A 19,110-nucleotide genomic window follows, 5' to 3' on the forward strand; every position below is an offset into this window, starting at 1 on the left:
AAAGACTGACTTCCAGTGATAAAAGGAGAAAGCTAACAATGACACCAAGGGCCCTCCCACTAATCTGCATACTGGTTCCAAGGCCGAAGACTGGGATCTGGGCACTGGGTGCTTCCAATAAAGGGTAAGATATTAATGATCAACTAGGATCAAGACCCGGCCACTGCTCAACCCCGATTTTTGGTTTTGCTTTTTATAGGGAATTTACGAGGCTAGGACATAAAAGAAGCACCAAACAAACCTGATGGTCCCACCACAACCCTGTAGCCTAGGTCTCAGGCTTCTCACCATTCCCACTCTCTGTGCTTCTAATTTAGGAATCTAGGGGGGGCAAAAATGGGCCACCTGCCATGGGGCACAAAGGCCCTGGAGGGGGAGAGAGCCGAAAGACTCTTCCCAGTTCTCTTTCCTACCTCCTCTCCCCGCTGTGTAATGCATGTCTGCTTCTTCACTCCATTCTGTAACTCAATGATTAATGGTCATGTGCTCAGCACTGGACTAGACATTTGAGCCTCTTCCTATTTTTCAGAGCAACTCCCTGTCCCTCTACCCCTTTTCCTTTTGCATTACTGAGTTTCCCATGTGCTGTTAAGAGTCCCTCCACACTTTAAAGAAACAGAACTAGCTCCTTTTTCTATTGCAAATAATATGAACTGGTCCTTGGGGGATGAGGAGAGAGTGACAGACGGTCTGAGTGGCACCTTAGGGAGCTAACACAGCTCAAGAGGAACACACAGGCAGGTAATGGAGCAAAAACAAGAGTTTTTTATTTCTATTCTGGATGTAACTCTTTTGTTATCAAAAATAACCATGTCAGCATCAGTAAGCAGCTGATTATAAAATGTGTCCTTGGCAGAGACAGAGAAAGTTAACATTGAATGAATACCTGCCATCTGCCAGGCACAATGTAAGGCTAGTGGTGCTCAGTATTTGGTGGCCAAGGACTCCTCTGGGAGTCATGGAGGCTCTGAAATCCCTGCCTTAGAAAAATTCAAACATACACAAAATTTTACATAGAATTACAGGAGCAAAAAATTCCTGAAATCACAAACTCCAGATTAAAACCTTTGTGCTAAGCCCCTACATGTGCCTCTTGAGCATGGCATCATTGAGATGGTATCGTTACCCACTCCCTTACAGAGTGGGGAACATGCCCAAGCCCACATATGTAAGTGACAGAAACAACATCTCAAGCAGAGTTGTCTAAACACTGCAGCTTGCTGGCCTAGATGAAAATGTCACTTGGTTTTTACTGTTACTATAACCATCACTCCTTATTTTAAATGAGGAAATAAAGATTATGTGAGAAACCGAAATCTGGGCAAAGCATTCTAGACTCAGCCAAGGGAAATCAGGGAACTCAAAATTCCCAGAGGTTCCAATCCCATTTCCAATCAGCCAAAAAAGCCCTACTCCCCCTGAACCCACCCCCCCAGCTGGAGAGCAAGCCAAAGACACGCCAGTTCTTAGTGTCACAGTCCTCAGAACAAGAGGCCACCTCTGTCATAGCAACTCAGTCAAACTTGAAACAATGTTTTTAAGAGGCAACCTCTCTTTAAAATAATCCATCAGTCAAATGTAAATGAAGAGACTGATCAAAGCCTATAGATATGAAACAAAAGAAATTTAATTTCAGAATATTACATGAATATAAAAGAAAAGCAATACATGTTTCTTTACAGTTACATATATATATATACAGGATATAGTTGAATAAGAATGAAAAAATTAAAAATGGTTAGACAGTTAAGAAACCTTGCTTCTCTTGTTGAGCGAGCTTGGGGGTAGTGAAAAGGCAAGCCTTGCTATGTAGTAAAGGACCCTGGGGCAGGGGTGCTTTTCCCAACCAGTTCTGCTGGTCCCCAAACACGTCTGGGGGAGTGCTCAATGGCTCTTTAGCATCTGCTGTGGCCTCGCACACTCCAGTTTCCATGGTAACCCAAGCACTCAGGCTAGTAAGTCTTAACTCCACCTCCTCGTCAGCCCTCCCATCCACTCTCCACCTGTGGAAACAGCTCAGCATGACCTGCGGAGGAAAGCCAGCTTTCCCACAGTGAGTTTTAGATCAGATTAATTACCACTGGTCTGAAAAGCTTGTGCATTTTATAAACCTGAATCTTCCCCAATTTCTACAGCAGTCCTGCCAACTGCTGGTATCCAGCTTTGGATCCAGGTCCTGTCTTCGGTACCAAGGCTTCCAGATGGATACAGCTCTCTCCTGGGGAAAGGAATTCTACTCAGAAAAGACTTCAGAATGAGAGCCAGTTTCAGGCATCTGTGTGAGGCTCTGCAGGAAGTAAGGAAGCAGATGAACTCGAGAGACCATTCTGCAACCACAGGATCTCCCGGAAGGCGGTGTATTAAACCGTATCCTAACAGAGGTTTCTATGAGGAAAGCTGAACAGAAACACTGCTGTTCCAGAGGAGAGAATGGCTCTGCTCTGACACTCTGGAACCACTGGCTTTCTTACAAGCCAACAAAACAGCCACCGCTGGACACCCAGTGATCACCGCAGTTAACCCCAAATTGCTCTGTTTCCCAAGGCAGCCCACTGTCATTCCTGACTACGGAAGATTCGTTCGGGGTAATGAGCTGGTGGAGGGCCAACTAGAGTTTCAGTTTCGATTCATGAGGTACCACCTCCTTGACTGTGTTTTGGCACTCAGGTACAGTCAGTACCATCTAATTCTCTTTCATTGCTGCAGTGGAGTCTTTCAAAGCAGGAACACTGCACCACTGTACCAAGTTAGAAAGTTAGGAGTCCAGTGCCCAAGGTTTTCACTGATTCAACCAGGATAGCTCACCCAGTGCCAACTGATCTGAATTAAGGAAGTGGTCTGCATTTTTTATGCTTGAGCCCACACAAGATATACTGCCCCCCATTAATATTACATCAAAATCCACCGCAACTGACCCCAGAAAGAAAGGAAAATTTAAAAACAAGAGGCATTTCCAAAGAAATTGTTTCAACATGAAAAACAAACATAAAACAGAATTTTTAAATATTACATATTTTTTAAATTGTTGAATACTGGCTCAAAAATGCCTGCCCACCAAGTCAGAAGGGCAATAGTATCCTCCTATAGCAAATGCTTAAAAGGCCTTTGTTTTTTCATTCTCTGTAAGATTCCACAGGATTAGAACAGTTACATATTATAAGGCAGAAGAGGTTATGCTGTTTATTTCTCAAATCTGGATTCCAACTACATCATAGCTTCTGTTAAAAAACAAACAAGAAAAGACCTATCATACCCTTACAGCAAGGGAAATCATATTTAATAAATACTTTAATGGAACACACATACCCAAATACCCACATAAACTGCCCAAAGGGGCAAGCTATATAAAAACACGTGACAGGATCTCTCACCACCCCAGCCCCAGAGCACCAGCCTGGATTACTAACTGCACTCAACCAACTAAACCTCAAATAGAGCCTCCCTCACACAGAACCACAGAAGCACCTCGATGACAAGGAGGTATGAGGCCACTGCTCCGCTCCCTCCACCTGTGCCAGACCGCACCACTCCAGAATGAGATGCTTAGACAAACTAAGAGAGCAAGTACCGAGTTAAGGGAGGACACCACTCTCACCCGGCCATACCAGAAGGGGTCTGTTTGAACTCACTGATAGCTGGTGCAAGAAATTTTATAAGGAAAAAAGTCAAATAGAACCCTACATGTATGAACTTGCTAATAAGTATTTTTTAAGAATGACATAAAACTACTGTAGAGAAAGGGACTTTTGAGCAGCTTTGTACTCCTAACCATCTATTATTCACAATCTATCAAGTTGGATGGCCAAATTTCCCATTTTTCTCCACTACTGTTGTTACAGCGGCAGAAGAAACAGAAAATACAGCAGACAAGACTGACTTCCAGATACAAAAGCAAACTGTGCTCCCCAGAATCATGTTTTGTTTCAGCAATAACACACCATTTCAACAGTTTAAAAATAGGGCAGAAGTCACAGTTTGCTGGGCAACTGCCTCTCCCCCGAGGCCTGACTCAGCTCCGGCACATGGGGTAAGAGTGGTTACGCGTCTAACAGAGCAGGCATAAGCTCCCTCCTGCCCTGCTCTCTCTGGACAGGGACGTCTCACGCTGGATCAGAGCCTTGCCCCTCCTCTCAAACACATGTGAACATCCCCAACCCAGTCAAAGCTCCAGCCCATCTCCCAACTACCCCCGGTGCCCACTGTGACAAGGAAAGGGCGGGCCAGCAGCCACTCTTCAACACAGGTGATAAACCACAACTGCTTTCAAACAAGAACATTCTTCCCTTTAAATCTCTCAGTCCTGCAGAGAAACATGCTCGCTTCCGTCCTCCGACTCCAGCTTGCTCTCAGGAGACGGTCCAGCCTGCACACCTGATCCCTTAGAAAGATGCAGTATAATCTCATCCATAAGAGTCGTCCTGGCCATAAAGCCAGCTCCAGCCTAATCCTACGCCGGAGCTTCCCCTACATACAGGTATTTCAGCAAACCTCAAGTAAACTGTTGGTGACATGCCTTGAGTCACAGTGACTGGGCAGAGAAGGCACCACATTGGCACCAGAGATGTTTTAGGTGAGAAGAATCTGAATGGAGGAAGGAGTTCAGCAACCATATGACTATTCTGACATCACTGAGGAAAGAGGAAGACAGGGAGGGAGATAGAAAGGAAGGAGGGAGGAAAGGACACAGTTTAACATCATTTGTTAAGATACTGCATCATTCTGAATTATTCAGTCCTACAGGCCAAACACCTATAATCTCAGGCCCAAGAAATCATAAAAAAAAAAATTCTCAGGAAAGCAATAAATTCTTTGGACACAAATAGGTACTGAGGAGTACAGCCTCATAAGACAAAGAGCTTAAGGTGAAAAGAGAAAAGACATCTGGCTTAGAGCCCATTTCAACTACCTATCCAAAATATGGCTTTTTAAAAAATAAGAAAAAACAAATAAACAAAAACAATACCCAACATATCCCCAATACTATCAAAACAGAGAAAAGTCCAAACTATCAGTTAAGAATAACATCGATCCACTAGGATTGTCTGCACTTTTTAAAAAAAATCACTGCAGCTGAGCACAAACTTCAAATTTTCAAAAAACAGAACCTGCCTAAACAAACACATGGACTAGGCAGAGGAGTCTGCCTGGTTCTGCTCATTGACTGTGCTGTGTGTAAGCTGGTGTGGCTGTTTAGTGGTTTCCCCAGAACATTTTTTTTAAAGAGAGAGTCGCTAGCACCGGTTTAGTAGGCAGAATCTGCAGACATCTCCGCTGAGTGAGGTTAGAGGTATCAGTTGAGTCACAGGATTAGTTGGCTTTCACAATTCAACACGCAGCAAGCGCGCTGCAAGTCCCAGCTTCTCTGTGGGTGGTCACGGCCACTGGGCCACAGAAGGAAGAATTCTGGGTGGACAACAGGAAAACTCTGGATCCTTCAGAAGAATCCTAGGCTGAAACAGAAAAAGGAACATTAAACACATTTGTAAGTATTTATTTCTGCAAATATCCCACTTAAAAGCTAGAGAAATCTATACTTAGTATTTTCTACAACCTGAGGGTTAGAGATCCGTTGGATCATCGAAAAAGCAAGAGAAACAGAGAAAAACATCTACTTCTGTTTTATTGACTATGCCAAAGCCTTTGACTGTGTGGATCACAACTGTGGAAAATTAAAGAGATGGGAAAACCTGCTTCTTGAGAAATCTATATGCAGATCAGGAAGCAAAAGTTACAACTGGACGTGGAACAACAGACTGGTTCCAAATAGGGAAAGGAGTATGTCAAGGCTGTATATTGTCACCCTGCTTATTTAACTTACCTGCAGAGTACATCATGAGAAATGCTGAGCTGGATGAAGCACAAGCTGGAATCAATATTGCTGGGAGATATATCAATAACCTCAGATATGCAGATGACACCACCCTTATGGCAGAAAGCAAAGAAGAACTAAAGAGCCTCTTGATGAAAGTGAAAGAGGAGAGTGAAAAAGTTGGCTTAAAACTCAGCATTCAGAAAACTAAGATCATGGCATCTGGTCCCATCACTTCATGTGATGGGATACCAACGTATCCTTCAAAAATAACTTATGCTTGGGAAATAGATGGGGAAACAGTGGAAACAGTGACAGATTTTATTTTGGGGGGCTCCAAAATCACTGCAAATGATGATTGCAGCCATGAAATTAGAAGACACTTACTCCTCGGAAGAAAAGTTATGACCAACCTGCTGCTGCTGCTGCTAAGTCACTTCAGTCGTGTCCAACTCTGTGCGACCCCATAGATGGCAGCCCACCAGGCTCCCCCGTCCCTGGGATTCTCCAGGCAAGAATACTGGAGTGGGTTGCCATTTCCTTCTCCAATGCAAGAAAGTGAAAAGTGAAAGTGAAGTCGCTCAGTCGTGTCCGACTCTTAGCGATCCCATGGACTGCAGCCTACCAGGCTCCTCCGTCCATGGGATTTTCCAGGCAAGAGTACTGGAGTGGGGTGCCATCGTATTCTCCGATGACCAACCTAGACAGCATATTAAAAAGCAGAGACATTACTTTGCCAACAAAGGTCCATCTAGTCAAGGCTATGGTTTTTCAGTGGTCATGTATGGATGTGAGAGTTGGACTATAAAGAAAGCTGAATGCCGAAGAATTGATGCTTTTGAACTGTGGTGTTGGAGAAGACTCTTGAGAGTCCCTTGGACTGCAAGGAGATCCAACCAGTCCATCCTAAAGGAGATCAGTCCTGGGTGATCATTGGTAGGACTGATGTTGAAGCTGAAACTCCAATATTTTGGGCACCTGATGTGAAGAGCTGACTCATTTGAAAAGACCCTGATGCTGGGAAAGATTGAAGGTGGGAGGAGAAGGGCATGACAGAAGATGAGATGGTTGGATGGCATCACTGACTCAATGGATGTGAGTTTGAGTAAACTCCAGGAGTTGGTGATGGACAGGGAGGCCTGGCGTGCTGCAGTCCATGGGGTCGCAAAGAGTCAGACACGACTGAGCGACTGAACTGAACGGAACTGCGGGTTAGAGAGTCTAATTGAGAATTGTTTAGTCTCTACCAAGTAAGTATCATTTTGTTCTCTTGCCCTAATCTCACTTTATTAAATCATCTTAATGGCAATAACACTAGCTTTACTGAGTGCATATTTTGTGCCAGGCGTTGCTGAATTCTTTATGTACATTGTCTCATTCACTCTCACAAAAAACTGCATGAAGTAATGTTCTTGCCATATTATAGGTAAAGAATCTGAAGCCTATACAAATGAACTTGTCCCAAGATATATAGCTATTAAGGCTGCAGACTAAAACCTAGTTTAACTGAACTCAAAGCTCATATTCTTACCACCACTACACCTCTCGCCAGCAAATGTTTACTAAATACCTACTGGATGCAAGGTAGTCATTACTGTGCAGAAGAGAAGGGCGGGGGGTCACAAATACATTAAGTTTGGCCTTTGTCTTCCAAAAGAGAAACTAGCTAAAGAAGTAAGACAAAACATATGAAGTAAATAACTAAGATAAATCACATTAAATGTCAACATTTTAGCAATGTCAATAAGAGTTCAAAGGAAAAAGTACATTTGTCTGAGTTAGCCAAAGAAGATTTCGCAGAGGAGGTAGGGTTTAGGCTGGGCTTTGAACAATGGCTAGAATTCTGACTGCTGAAAATAATACCCATTAATACAAAGGTGCTAAACCAGCAGTTCTCACCTGGGAGTGATTCTGCCTCCTCCCTTGAAAGGGATATTTGGCAATGTCAAGGGGCAGACACTGGTTACAACGGGAAGAAGGGTACTGGCATCCAGCGAGTAGAGACCAGGAATGCTACGAACTCTCTCACGCAATGCACAGGACAGCTCCCCACAGCAAAGAATTATCTGATTTAAAATGTCAATAGTGCCACCTGAGAAACTCCAGGCTAAATGCATGTCTTTGGGTATACACTATGATGATGATAATAAAATTGTAATATCTTCTTCAAAAAAAAATTTGTTCCTTTAATAAAATCAACATCAAAAAAAAAAAAATCTAGTACTGTATTCATTGTGTAAAAGAAAGGGATGGCAGGCACTTGGATCTGTGGACCTGGAGACTAGACAGAATTCAGATCTGGAGCCACAGGCTGGGGAAAGGGTATCAGAGAACAGAACTGAGCTGCAGAAGTAGACCAAACTGCTAAGAGGACAGGCATGGCGGGGAGGGGAGGGACAGGCAGAGCCTTAAGACAGAGCACTGAAAAAACATGGAGACAGGGAAGGGGAAGCAGACGACAGTAAAGCACTGCAGAGATGGAAAAAATTTAGAGGAAGGAAGAGAAGGAGAATAGCGTGAAGTCATGACACCCACAGGTGTTCCCAGACAGAGCAAGTGAACAGGGAGAAGGTAAAGTGAAAATACCACTGCCTAAGCCAGTGGGAGGTCATTCATTATCTGTGGGCCTCCACTTTTCTGAATCATTAACATTTTTGAGAATCTTATAAAAACTATATATTCTCTCTTCCAGAAAGATGTTCATATGCACCTACACATAAAACTCCAACAATAATACCAGGAACTTTATCAGAGCCCTTAGAAAGTCCACAGTAAACAGGAAGAATCCCTGCTCTAAAACTTCTTGGTAAAATATTAAACTAGCTTATTTTTTTAATGCATTTCTTTCTTCTAAAAGTAGAGCTGTCGACATAGACAGTATTTCTTGATTATCTTCAAAAATGAAAGCAATAAAAGGTGTAACTACTACAAACAAATGTATCCTTCAAAAATAACTTATGCTTGGTTTGGACTTAGATGATACAAGTAGAAATCTTTAGACACACATACTCCAAACCCTGAACTTGCCTCAGTCAGTCAACTGAGCCTACAAGTCAGAGGCAGCATGGAAGGAAGAGAGAGTTCACATCGTTCATTCATGGATAAGTAAGAAGACCACACTGAAATCTAATTTCCTAGAAAAGAATAAAGATTCATCTGTAAGGACTGGGCTTTTGTTCTTATTCTATTGCTTATGTCTCAAACAGTAAGTATGCTTGTATTTCAATGGTAAAATGAGCATATCAAACCAGAAATTACTTCATCTGCCATGCAAGCCTTATAGAACCAGACCAAGTCTTGCCCAGTTTTCGTTAGTAACAATTACTGCTGCTGCTGCTGCTGCTAAGTCACTTCAGTCGTGTCCGACTCTGTGCGACCCCATAAACAGCAGCCCACAAGGCTCCCCCGTCCTAGGATTCTCCAGGCAAGAACATTGGAGTGGGTTGCCATTTCCTTCTCCAGTACATGAAAGTGAAAAGTGAAAGTGAAGTCGCTCAGTCATGTCCGACTCTTCGCGATCCCATGGACTGCAGCCTACCAGGCTCCTCCGTCCATGGGATTTTCCAGGCAAGAGTACTGGAGTGGGGTGCCATTGCCTTCTCCAAGTAACAATTACTTCTGCCTGTTAATGCTTTAACAATCACAATGTGCTTTCAAAACATTGTTTTAATTGAGACTCATTAGCAATCTAAGAAGTAGATACAACTGTTAATATTATCTCCATTTTCGGAGGAGAAAGTGGGCTGAGAGGGAGTGGCTGGTCCTAACCACAGACCCCCTGGGCTTTCCAGTGAGCCATGGGGCTTCCTCAGAGAAAAGCGCAGCAGATGGTGCCCTCCATCGGCTGAGCCTTGGGCAATCAGCAGTCTCAGCACTAAATTATCCTTTTTACCCTAAACATCCTTAAAAACATGTTGTATGATCTGATTTCCAGAGTCCTTTAGCATGAGCTCTTTATTTAGAAAGCCTAATTGAATAAACAAAGCTAAAGTCTACACAGAAAAATAACACAATTGTTCCATGTTTGCTGAGCACCTTCTCAGCACTCCTGTACTTGGTTTCACAAGTTAGTTTACACTTGCTTTTAATTTGCTTAACAAGTACTCTTAAAATATCCTTCCCACGTGTCCTGTCTGTCTGAGGATTCAGCGACCCTGTGGGTCTGTGTTCACAGCTCTGCCCTCAGCACCTGGGACAGTTCTGAGTCGATGTTCAGTAACCATCTGCCACATGAACTCCAGGGTAAGGACCCAGCCCTGTCATTTTTACATCACTTCCAAATACCACCATACCGCACTAGGAATTCAAAACCTGCTGCTGACTGACTAGATGCAGAGAGGAACGACATTCACTAAGACATACGGGATAAGTGCAATTAGTACCTTTTTTCCCCTCTTTCTTCCCCTCAGGCCATTTCAGTCTTGTTGGTGTCATCATGACAGCTGGAGAGCCAGAAAATAACTGCAACAAGAAAATTTTAGAGTGGCTTAAATGTCCTAATGTCATTCGTATAAACAGATTTTGCTAACAGAGGAATTATTTACTTGTTCAATTTCAATATAGAGAGTTTTAACAACATATCCATATCTCACTAATCTTAACTGTTTTATTGCTGGCTTAATGAAGTAACCATTCCTGGAAGGATGATTCCGTGGCTAATGCAGTGTCAGGCAGGCCTGGCTCAAATGTTACCCAGCCTGTGGAGTCTCCCAGTCAGAACTGCTGCCTCCAGCACTTTGTGTGTGGGTATTTCACTGCGTTTGTCACTTCTGCCTATGTCTGGCTATGTCCTCCCTGAACTTGAAATGTGTTTGTTGAATGAATCAGTGAAAGCCTACAGAAAGAAGACAATCAGCATAAATGAAAAGATAGAGAAAAAAGGCTGAATGGCCCAAAGAAACAGAGTAAAACAAATGACAGCATGTTAATTTTCTTCTTTTCTACAGATGAACACCCACAAAGAAAAAGTACAAAGAACAGTATCTTACCAAGTTCATATTTTCTTTGCTGGCTCTCTTCAATTCACCAATGGCTACCGAATCCGGAGTAGGGTACTTGTTTTTCTTTTCTGACATCATCTGATTTCCCAGGACCTTCCGCTGATTTAGGAAAAGAAAATATGTGATTTATAAACAGCTACTATATCTGTATTATATATATCTATACTGGCCTTCAAAACTACAGTTTCTTAAGTTAAAAAATCTCAGCTCTCTGATAAAGAGTCCCACAGGCATCTTACATGAGAGGTCAAAGCACGTTATTAAAAAACCTAAGATCATTGCCTTTCTTTAGATGATCACTATTCTTCTTTAAACTATCTAAGGACCGAAACATTAAAAGAAACTTTATAGTTGATTTAAACCAACTAATATGGGCCAATTACAATGTTTCTGAGGCCATAAAAGAAATGCCAGTTACCGACCAGTATAATTTTTTCCCTAAAGACATGTCTCTGGCAGCTTTTAAGAGTCCCTCCTCCCCTCCCTACTAAGAGACACTTAACACAAGGTCCACTCTAAGATTTTGCTTCCCTGTCATGTCTTCCTCACACAGGATTGGAAAATTTGTAAAAATTCTCTAAGAGCTCCTATTATAACCACAAGAGGATACAGGCCTTCTTAAAAAGGTCATGTGATTATACTGACATTCACTGCAAGACTAAAAGCCCTTTCATCTCTGAACAGCTTAGAAGCTGATGTAACCTACTGTAACAGCTGACAGTGACAATTCTACCATCTTTGAAGAAATCCTCTCTTTCTTCTCCTTAGAGAATAAATTTGAATTCCAAAAAAAGAACATATCAAAACTAGAACATTAAACTTTACAATATAAACATCAGTAGGAATATTCTGATGCAATAAATCATTTACATAAGAGGAATTTTGGAGGAAAAAAATCTAACCAAAAAAAGGTATCAAAGCAGGAAAGAAATCAAATAGCTAAAACACAGAAATGCTGGAAAAATAAGGCCAGTCCATCTTCCTTTCAGAAGTCAGATATCACCACATAGTAAGCTGAATAGGGCATGCCAGGAGTCATAGGACTAGCTATAAAGCTTCCACTGAGTTTTTTAACAGATCTTTCACGATTCCTTTGCTGTCAAGCAGAAACCTACATCTATTATTAGCTTGAAAGTCTCCTTATTTACAACGAAAACACTTAATCCTTCTGTCCTACGAAACTCGCTAACACTGTGTTTAAATTATTGTTCTGAAATGTTTTCTCCTGATAGAATTATAAGCTCTTTTATAATTCTAAAGTTTTAAATTCTCTCTCAGTAAAGAAGAGGGCAGATGCCAAGAGAATATTATATTCTTACCTTTCAAGCAACGTTTAGCAATACTTCTAGAACCAACAGCAGAAGAGCTCACTATGAAGAAAAAACTACAGCCATCTAACTTCATTTAAAGGAACATTTCTTTGACTACTATTACTTTCCTTATCACCAATCATCTCTATGACCAAGAAGAGCGACAGACTCTCCTTGGTTTCTTTATGCCTGGAAATTTGATCCCCATCATCAGCTATCTACTGCCACCTGCTGGCAATATGCCTTAGTTACAAGTTCAGATCTTCAGAAGACCGGGGTAAACTGAATATACAAACAATGATGGCAGCAACAGCACAGAAGTATATGCTGCATTTGCTTTAAAAACAAGATTTTTAATGAAGTTTTAGACGAAGAAAAGAAAACAACTGATCAAAATTTGGGGTTTACCTAAGAGTCACTAGGCTATTGGAAAATCTATTTCTAGTGTCTGTCAACTTTTTCACTTCTCCGTAACTTCAGCAACCTGCACAGTAAATCAGGAATGAGGACTCTGTCCTTAGCCCCAGACGACAGCAAAGGACCTTTATTTCTCTTACCCCTTACTTTTCCAATCACAGAGTCCCTTTCTCTGATTTGAAACACAGCAGAATGCTTTGAAAATTAAAAGCATTTCCAAATTCTATCCTTTTCTCTTTATAAGCGAACCCTTTATAGAACCCCAAAGAATGGAACAAAACTGTTTATGCCTAAGAAGAGCCAGATTAAGTTTTCTCACGATCAACACTGAAAATGACAGCACAGCACGCCTACCTTAATGAGGCCACTGAAGGACCGTGAGCGAGCCCTTTTCCGCACCGGGGGAGTAGAAGGCTCACGTCCCGGTGTCTGGGTCCCAGAATGCTTATTAAACTAGAAGCAAACATACAGAACATTTTGTTACAGTCTCCCATCAAGAGACAGCATTCTGTGACAATTAATAGCTAAATGTAAATACCCAGAGACGTCCAGGAATAAGTCAATGTGTACATACATGGATTAGTAGGTTGGCAAGCAAATCACCAAGGCAGAAATTATGCCACCAAGAACTCAAATTTTATTAAATTAGCCTGAGGATAAGTTAAATACTACATACCCCAAAGCAATAAAATTGGAATCAGATCAAGCTTCTAGAATTAGATCTAACCACCAGTTTACAGCAAATACAGAGGACTAAGGAACATCTTAAATAATGCCACAGGAATGCAATCAGCAAAATCCTGACTGTAGGAGACAAACAATCTGCCTGCTTTCACAAATCAAGTGCAAAGAGAGCAGGAGGATGAGTATGTGTGTGTTTAAACGCAATGTGGTATCTAGACTGGCCCCTAGAACAGAAAAAGGATACTAGTGTTAAAACTGGTAAAATCCAAATAAAGTCTGCAATGTTAATAGTAATTACTAATGTTAACTTCTTAGTTTTGACAACTAAGGAGGAACACTAGTTAACATTAGAAGGAACTAGGTGAAAGGTATGTGGGAATTCTGTACTATCTTTGCAATTTTTCTCCAAATCTAAATCATTTCAAATTTAAAAGTTTAGTCAAACAAACAAGCTTCAGCAATTTTTAAGGAGAAAAAAACAGGAAGGGGAGAGAAGGGACCTATGTATTAAAAGAAACCTAGTAGCTGTACCAGCTTCCCCCAGAGAATGCATACCCTTTGGTCATGCCACTTCTAGGAAATAATCTGCAAAGAGAATACTTATGAACAAAAATGTATAAAGTAAAAAAATGCCTAATTTCCCCAATATGTGCAGCAGAGGACAAACTATATATATCAGGTTATATACAATGAAATATACAAGCATTAAAAATGCTTATAGACTTTTAATGACATGGAAAATATTCTGCTATAATGTTATATGAAAAGGGTAGGGTATTTTAAAAATGGAATATATATTTTTACCTCAATTAAGCAAAAAAAATATGAAATATATATTCATGGAAAGAAATACAAGAAGGAAATACTTCAAAATGTGACCAGTAGATTATAGATGATTTTTAACTTCGTCTTGACACTCTTCTGGAGACTCCAATGTTTCTGCAGTGAGTATTCGTTATTTTTATAATGATGGAGAATAGTAAAGTTATAGCTTTTTTTCAAAAATGAATGGCCACATTTTAAATGTAGGCAAGGAGTTTACAAGCATGCATGAGAAAACACTTATGCTGTAACGGTTAATGAAAAAGGGAGAAATGAAAGTATATGATACGATTACAACTATGTCAAAATATATCCATAGGAAACAGACTGAAAGAATATCCAATATGTAAACCCTGGTAGGATGAGTGATTTATTTTCTTTTAATCCTTCTCTATAATTTTCCAGTTTTCTAAGAAGAGCAAAACTAAAGCTAGTTTTTTCCTTTGTATTATCTTTGACCTCAGTCTTCTTGGTGAGATAAGTCATTTACACTTGTCCTACCTGAATTACTGGCTTAGTTTCTACCAAGAATTAAACCATAAAACTGCTTTAAATCTGTAGTATTACTCAGCCATAAAATTCCAGTCACAGCACAATTTGCTAGATCTCAAAGTAACTTCAAAGAGAGTGAAAGAAAAATTTCTCTTAAAGGACTTTGTCAACTGTTAAGAACAGTTCAGTTCAACATTTTCGGAGCACTTGTTTTTGTCTGGCCCCATGCTTGAGATAAACTATAAAAAATAAAAATAAAGACACAGACTCATCCCCCAAGAAGGTCCCAGTTGAATAAGAAGTCAAGAGGCTGACCTTGCCTGTTTAGCTAAAATTCAAGAAGGGTTGAGACAAAATAAATTTCCTGAGAAAGAAACTAACCATGTCATCAGTATTTACACTCTGAGTCTCAAGATGGCAAATAAGAGACCCAATTTTGCTCCCACAGCTCCAAAATAAACAAACTTAGCCACTAGAATAAGCATCAGACTAGGCTCTTGATTTCGTGTTTTCTGACTGCAAACAACTTCCTGGTGAGAGCTACCACTTCTGTCCTGCTATGCCAGCCACTTTACATAGATTCTCTCTAATCTTTACGACCATGGAACATGGGCATTACAATTACCAACAAGAAGACTGAGATTCAGAAAGACTGGGTTATTTGCCAGACTTAAATGTCGTACGTGATCAACTTAGAAAAACTAACTACACTGGATCCTTCTGTTTACTCAAGAAATCCAAGAGCCTCCACCTCTTTCCCTAGTCGGGCAGCAGACAGAAATCACCACTGAGGGTCCATAGACAAGTCTGTTTTCTTGACTAAACCAAAGCTTGGCCAGTAAAAGACAAAAACTAAATGAAATTGTTCATACTATTCCCTAGTGATTCCACAGGCAAAAATCACACCCCAACGCCCGTCACCCTCCCTGCCTTCCGCACCTGTCTGATGAGCTGTTTCTTCTTCGCCGACTCTGGCATATTATGAACGTGTTGGAACAATTCTCTTAGTGCCTCTTCCGTACGCTGCTGGGTCTCCTCCTGATGAGAGCAGGAATCAACCCGGTTCCATTTTTGAGATTTTGCCAGTTGGAAGGACCTGGTTTGACATGAAGCTATCAGATCAAGATCATCCTATGGAAAATTTAAAAGAAAAGTGAATTAATACGTCTTGCCAGCTTTGTTTCCAGATTCCCCCAACCCTGGAAGAAAAAAAAAAAGGGAGGGTGAGATGTGGGGTACATCTCAGAAGTAGGAACAAGTAAAACCTAAACTATCATCAGATAAAGAGAAGCCTACAATTAAAGACTGTATCAATAGCCTACTCCCATGACCTGCCCAGAAAACCTATATTCATTTAGAATACTGCCATCAAAAAATATATTTATATAATAGTCCACTATTCAGAGCATCTTTTAATCTCATATTTCTCACTGTTATCCTATGGGTTAAGCAGGGAAAGTATCATTATTACCATTTCACTGAAGTAAAAACTGAAGTTAAGTTGTATCTAGATACTAAAGTGACAGACCCATCTTGGAGACCAGATTCACTGGTTCTTGGCTGGTGCTCTTCCCCACACATGACAATATGTGATAACTACACAGCAGTAGTAGAGAAATAAAAACAACTTTCTAAGAAAAACCACACTCCAGTTAAACTAGTTAAAATAAAATACTGTTTTCCTGGTCACACCAAATATTTGCTGAATGAGAGGTAAAAACCAACAGGAGTAGGAAAAAAAGCATAAGATGACAGCTTAAAGTTTCTAATCAAGACAGACTAAACAGAAATCATCAAAAAGTGCTTGTGACTTTTTTTTAACTTCTCACTTTTAAAGCTCAATAACCATATGTAATCTTGTTAATAGGAGAAGGCAATGGCACCCATTGCCTGGAAAATCCCATGGATGGAGGAGCCTGGTGGGCTGCAGCTCATGGGGTCGTGAAGAGTCGGAAACGACTGAGCGACTTCACTTTTCACTTTCATGCATTGAAGAAGGAAATGGCAACCCACTCCAGTGTTCTTGCCTGGAGAATCTCAGGGACAGCGGAGCCTGGTGGGCTGCCGTCTATGGGGTCACACAGAGTTGGACACGACCGAAGCGACTTCGCAGCAGCAGCAGCAGCAATTGCTTTCTAAGCTCATACAGTCTTAGGTCTTTTAGACATTTCAGTGTTACCTTACCAAGGAACTTCAAAGAATGTCTTATATAAAAATGTACTTTCGTAGCTAAAAATATTTAGATCAGTCGCTCAGTCATGTCCGACTCTTTGCGACCCCATGAATCGCAGCACGCCAGGCCTCCCTGTCCATCACCAACTCCCGGAGTTCACTCAGACTCACGTCCATCGAGTCAGTGATGCCATCCAGCCATCTCATCCTCTGGCATCCCCTTCTCCTCCTGCCCCCAATCCCTCCCAGCATCAGAGTCTTTTACAATGAGTCAACTCTTCGCATGAGGTGGCCAAAGTACTGGAGTTTCAGCTTTAGCATCATTCCTTCCAAAGAAATCCCAGGGCTGAGCTCCTTCAGAATGGACTGGTTGGATCTCCTTGCAGTCCAAGGGACTCTCAAGAGTCTTCTCCAACACCACAGCTCAAAAGCATCAATTCTTCGCCGCTCAGCCTTCTTCACAGTCCAACTCTCACATCCATACATGACCACTGGAAAAACCATAGCCTTGACTAGATGAACCTTTGTTGGCAAAGTAATGTCTCTGCTTTTCAATATGCTATCTAGGTCATAACTTTCCTTCCAAGGAGTAAGCGTCTTTTAATTTCATGGCTGCAGTCACCATCTGTAGTGATTTTGGAGCCCCAAAAAATAAAGTCTGACACTGTTTCCACTGTTTCCCCATCTATTTCCCATGAAGTGATGGGACCAGATGCCATGATCTTCATTTTCTGAATGTTGAGCTTTAAGCCAACTTTTTCACTCTCCACTTTCACTTTCATCAAGAGGCTTTTTAGTTCCTCTTTACTTTCTGCCATAAGGGTGGTGTCATCTGCATATCTGAGGTTATTGATATTTCTCCCAGCAATCTTGATTCCAGCTTGTGTTTCTTCCAGTCCAGCGTTTCTCATGATGTACTCTGCATAGAAGTTAAATAACAGGGTGACAATATACAGTCTTGACGTACTCCTTTTCCTATTTGGAACCAGTCTGTTGTTCCATGTCCAGTTCTAACTGTTGCTTCCTGACCTGCATACAAATTTCTCAAGAGGCAGATCAGGTGGTCTGGTATTCCCATCTCTTTCAGAATTTTCCACAGTTTATTGTGATCCACACAGTCAAAGGCTTTGGCATAGTCAATAAAGCAGAAATAGATATTTTTCTGGAACTCTTTTGCTTTTTCCATGATCCAGCGGATGTTGGCAATTTGGTTCCTCTGCCTTTTCTAAAACCAGCTTGAACATCAGGAAGTTCATGGTTCACATATTGCTGAAGCCTGGCTTGGAGAATTTTGAGCATTACTTTACTAGCGTGTGAGATGAGTGCAATTGGGCGGTAGTTTGAGCATTCTTTGGCATTGCCTTTCTTTCGGATTGGAATGAAAACTGACCTTTTCCAGTGCTGTGGCCACTGCTGAGTTTTCCAAATTTGCTGGCATATTGAGTGTAGCACTTTCACAGCATCATCTTTCAGGATTTAGAATAGCTCAACTGGAATTCCATCACCTCCACTAGCTTTGTTCATAGTGATGCTTTCTAAGGCCCACTTGACTTCACATTCCAGGATGTCTGGCTCTAGGTCAGTGATCACACCATTGTGATTATCTTGGTCATGAAGATCTTTTTTGTACAGTTCTTCTGTGTATTCTTGCCACCTCTTCTTAATATCTTCTGCTTCTGTTAGGTTCATACCATTTCTGTCCTTTATCGAGCCCATCTTTGCATGAAATGTTCCTTTGGTATCTCTGATTTTCTTGAAGAGCTCTCTAGTGTTTCCTATTCTGTTGTTTTCCTCTATTTCTTTGCATTGATTGCTGAAGAAGGCTTTCTTATCTCTTCTTGCTATTCTTTGGGACTCTGTATTCAGATGTTTATATCTTTACTTTTCTCCTTTGCTTTTCGCTTCTCTTCTTTTCACAGCTATTTGTAAGGCCTCCCCAGACAGCCATTTTGCTTTTTTGCATTTCTTTTCCATGGGGATGGTCTTGATCCCTGTCTCCTGAACAATGTCACGAACCTCATTCCATAGTTCATCAGGCACTCTATCTATCAGATCTAGGCCCTTAAATCTATTTCTCACTTCCACTGTATAATCATAAGGGATTTGATTTAGGTCATACCTGAATGGTCTAGTGGTTTTCCCTACTTTCTTCAATTTCAGTCTGAATTTGGCAACAAGCAGTTCATGGTCTGAGCCACAGTCAGCTCCTGGTCTTGTTTTTGCTGACTGTATAGAGCTTCTCCATCTTTGGCTGCAAAGAATATAATCAATCTGATTTCAGTGTTGACCATCTGGTGATGTCCATGTATAGAGTCTTCTCTTTATGTTGTTGGAAGAGGGTGTTTGCTATGACCAATTTTCTTGGCAAAACTCTATTAGTCTTTGCCCTGCTTCATTCCATATT

At 41.2% G+C, this 19,110-nt stretch overlaps 1 protein-coding gene across 6 annotated transcripts in view; it reads right to left on the reverse strand.

Annotated features, from left to right (window-relative positions):
• Nucleotides 1-1,605: 1,605 nt before the first annotated feature.
• The window catches only part of ARHGAP19 (Rho GTPase activating protein 19), a 70,384-nt gene continuing 52,879 nt past the window's right edge, over nt 1,606-19,110 (reverse strand). For 5 of the 6 annotated variants that reach the window (XM_019953009.2, XM_070780589.1, XM_070780591.1 and 2 more), the window contains 5 exons: nt 15,474-15,665; nt 12,891-12,989; nt 10,798-10,908; nt 10,192-10,270; nt 1,606-5,450 (listed from right to left, as the gene is read on the reverse strand). In XM_019953009.2, the coding sequence (XP_019808568.2) occupies nt 5,446-5,450; nt 10,192-10,270; nt 10,798-10,908; nt 12,891-12,989; nt 15,474-15,665 (486 nt within the window). In that variant the 3' untranslated portion in view covers nt 1,606-5,445. The remainder of the gene's footprint in view (nt 5,451-10,191; nt 10,271-10,797; nt 10,909-12,890; nt 12,990-15,473; nt 15,666-19,110) is intronic. The other variant, XM_070780590.1, reaches the window with a different exon arrangement.

This window comes from Bos indicus, chromosome 26 (genome assembly GCF_029378745.1).
Source record: "Bos indicus isolate NIAB-ARS_2022 breed Sahiwal x Tharparkar chromosome 26, NIAB-ARS_B.indTharparkar_mat_pri_1.0, whole genome shotgun sequence".
Classification (NCBI taxonomy): Eukaryota; Metazoa; Chordata; class Mammalia; order Artiodactyla; family Bovidae; genus Bos; species Bos indicus.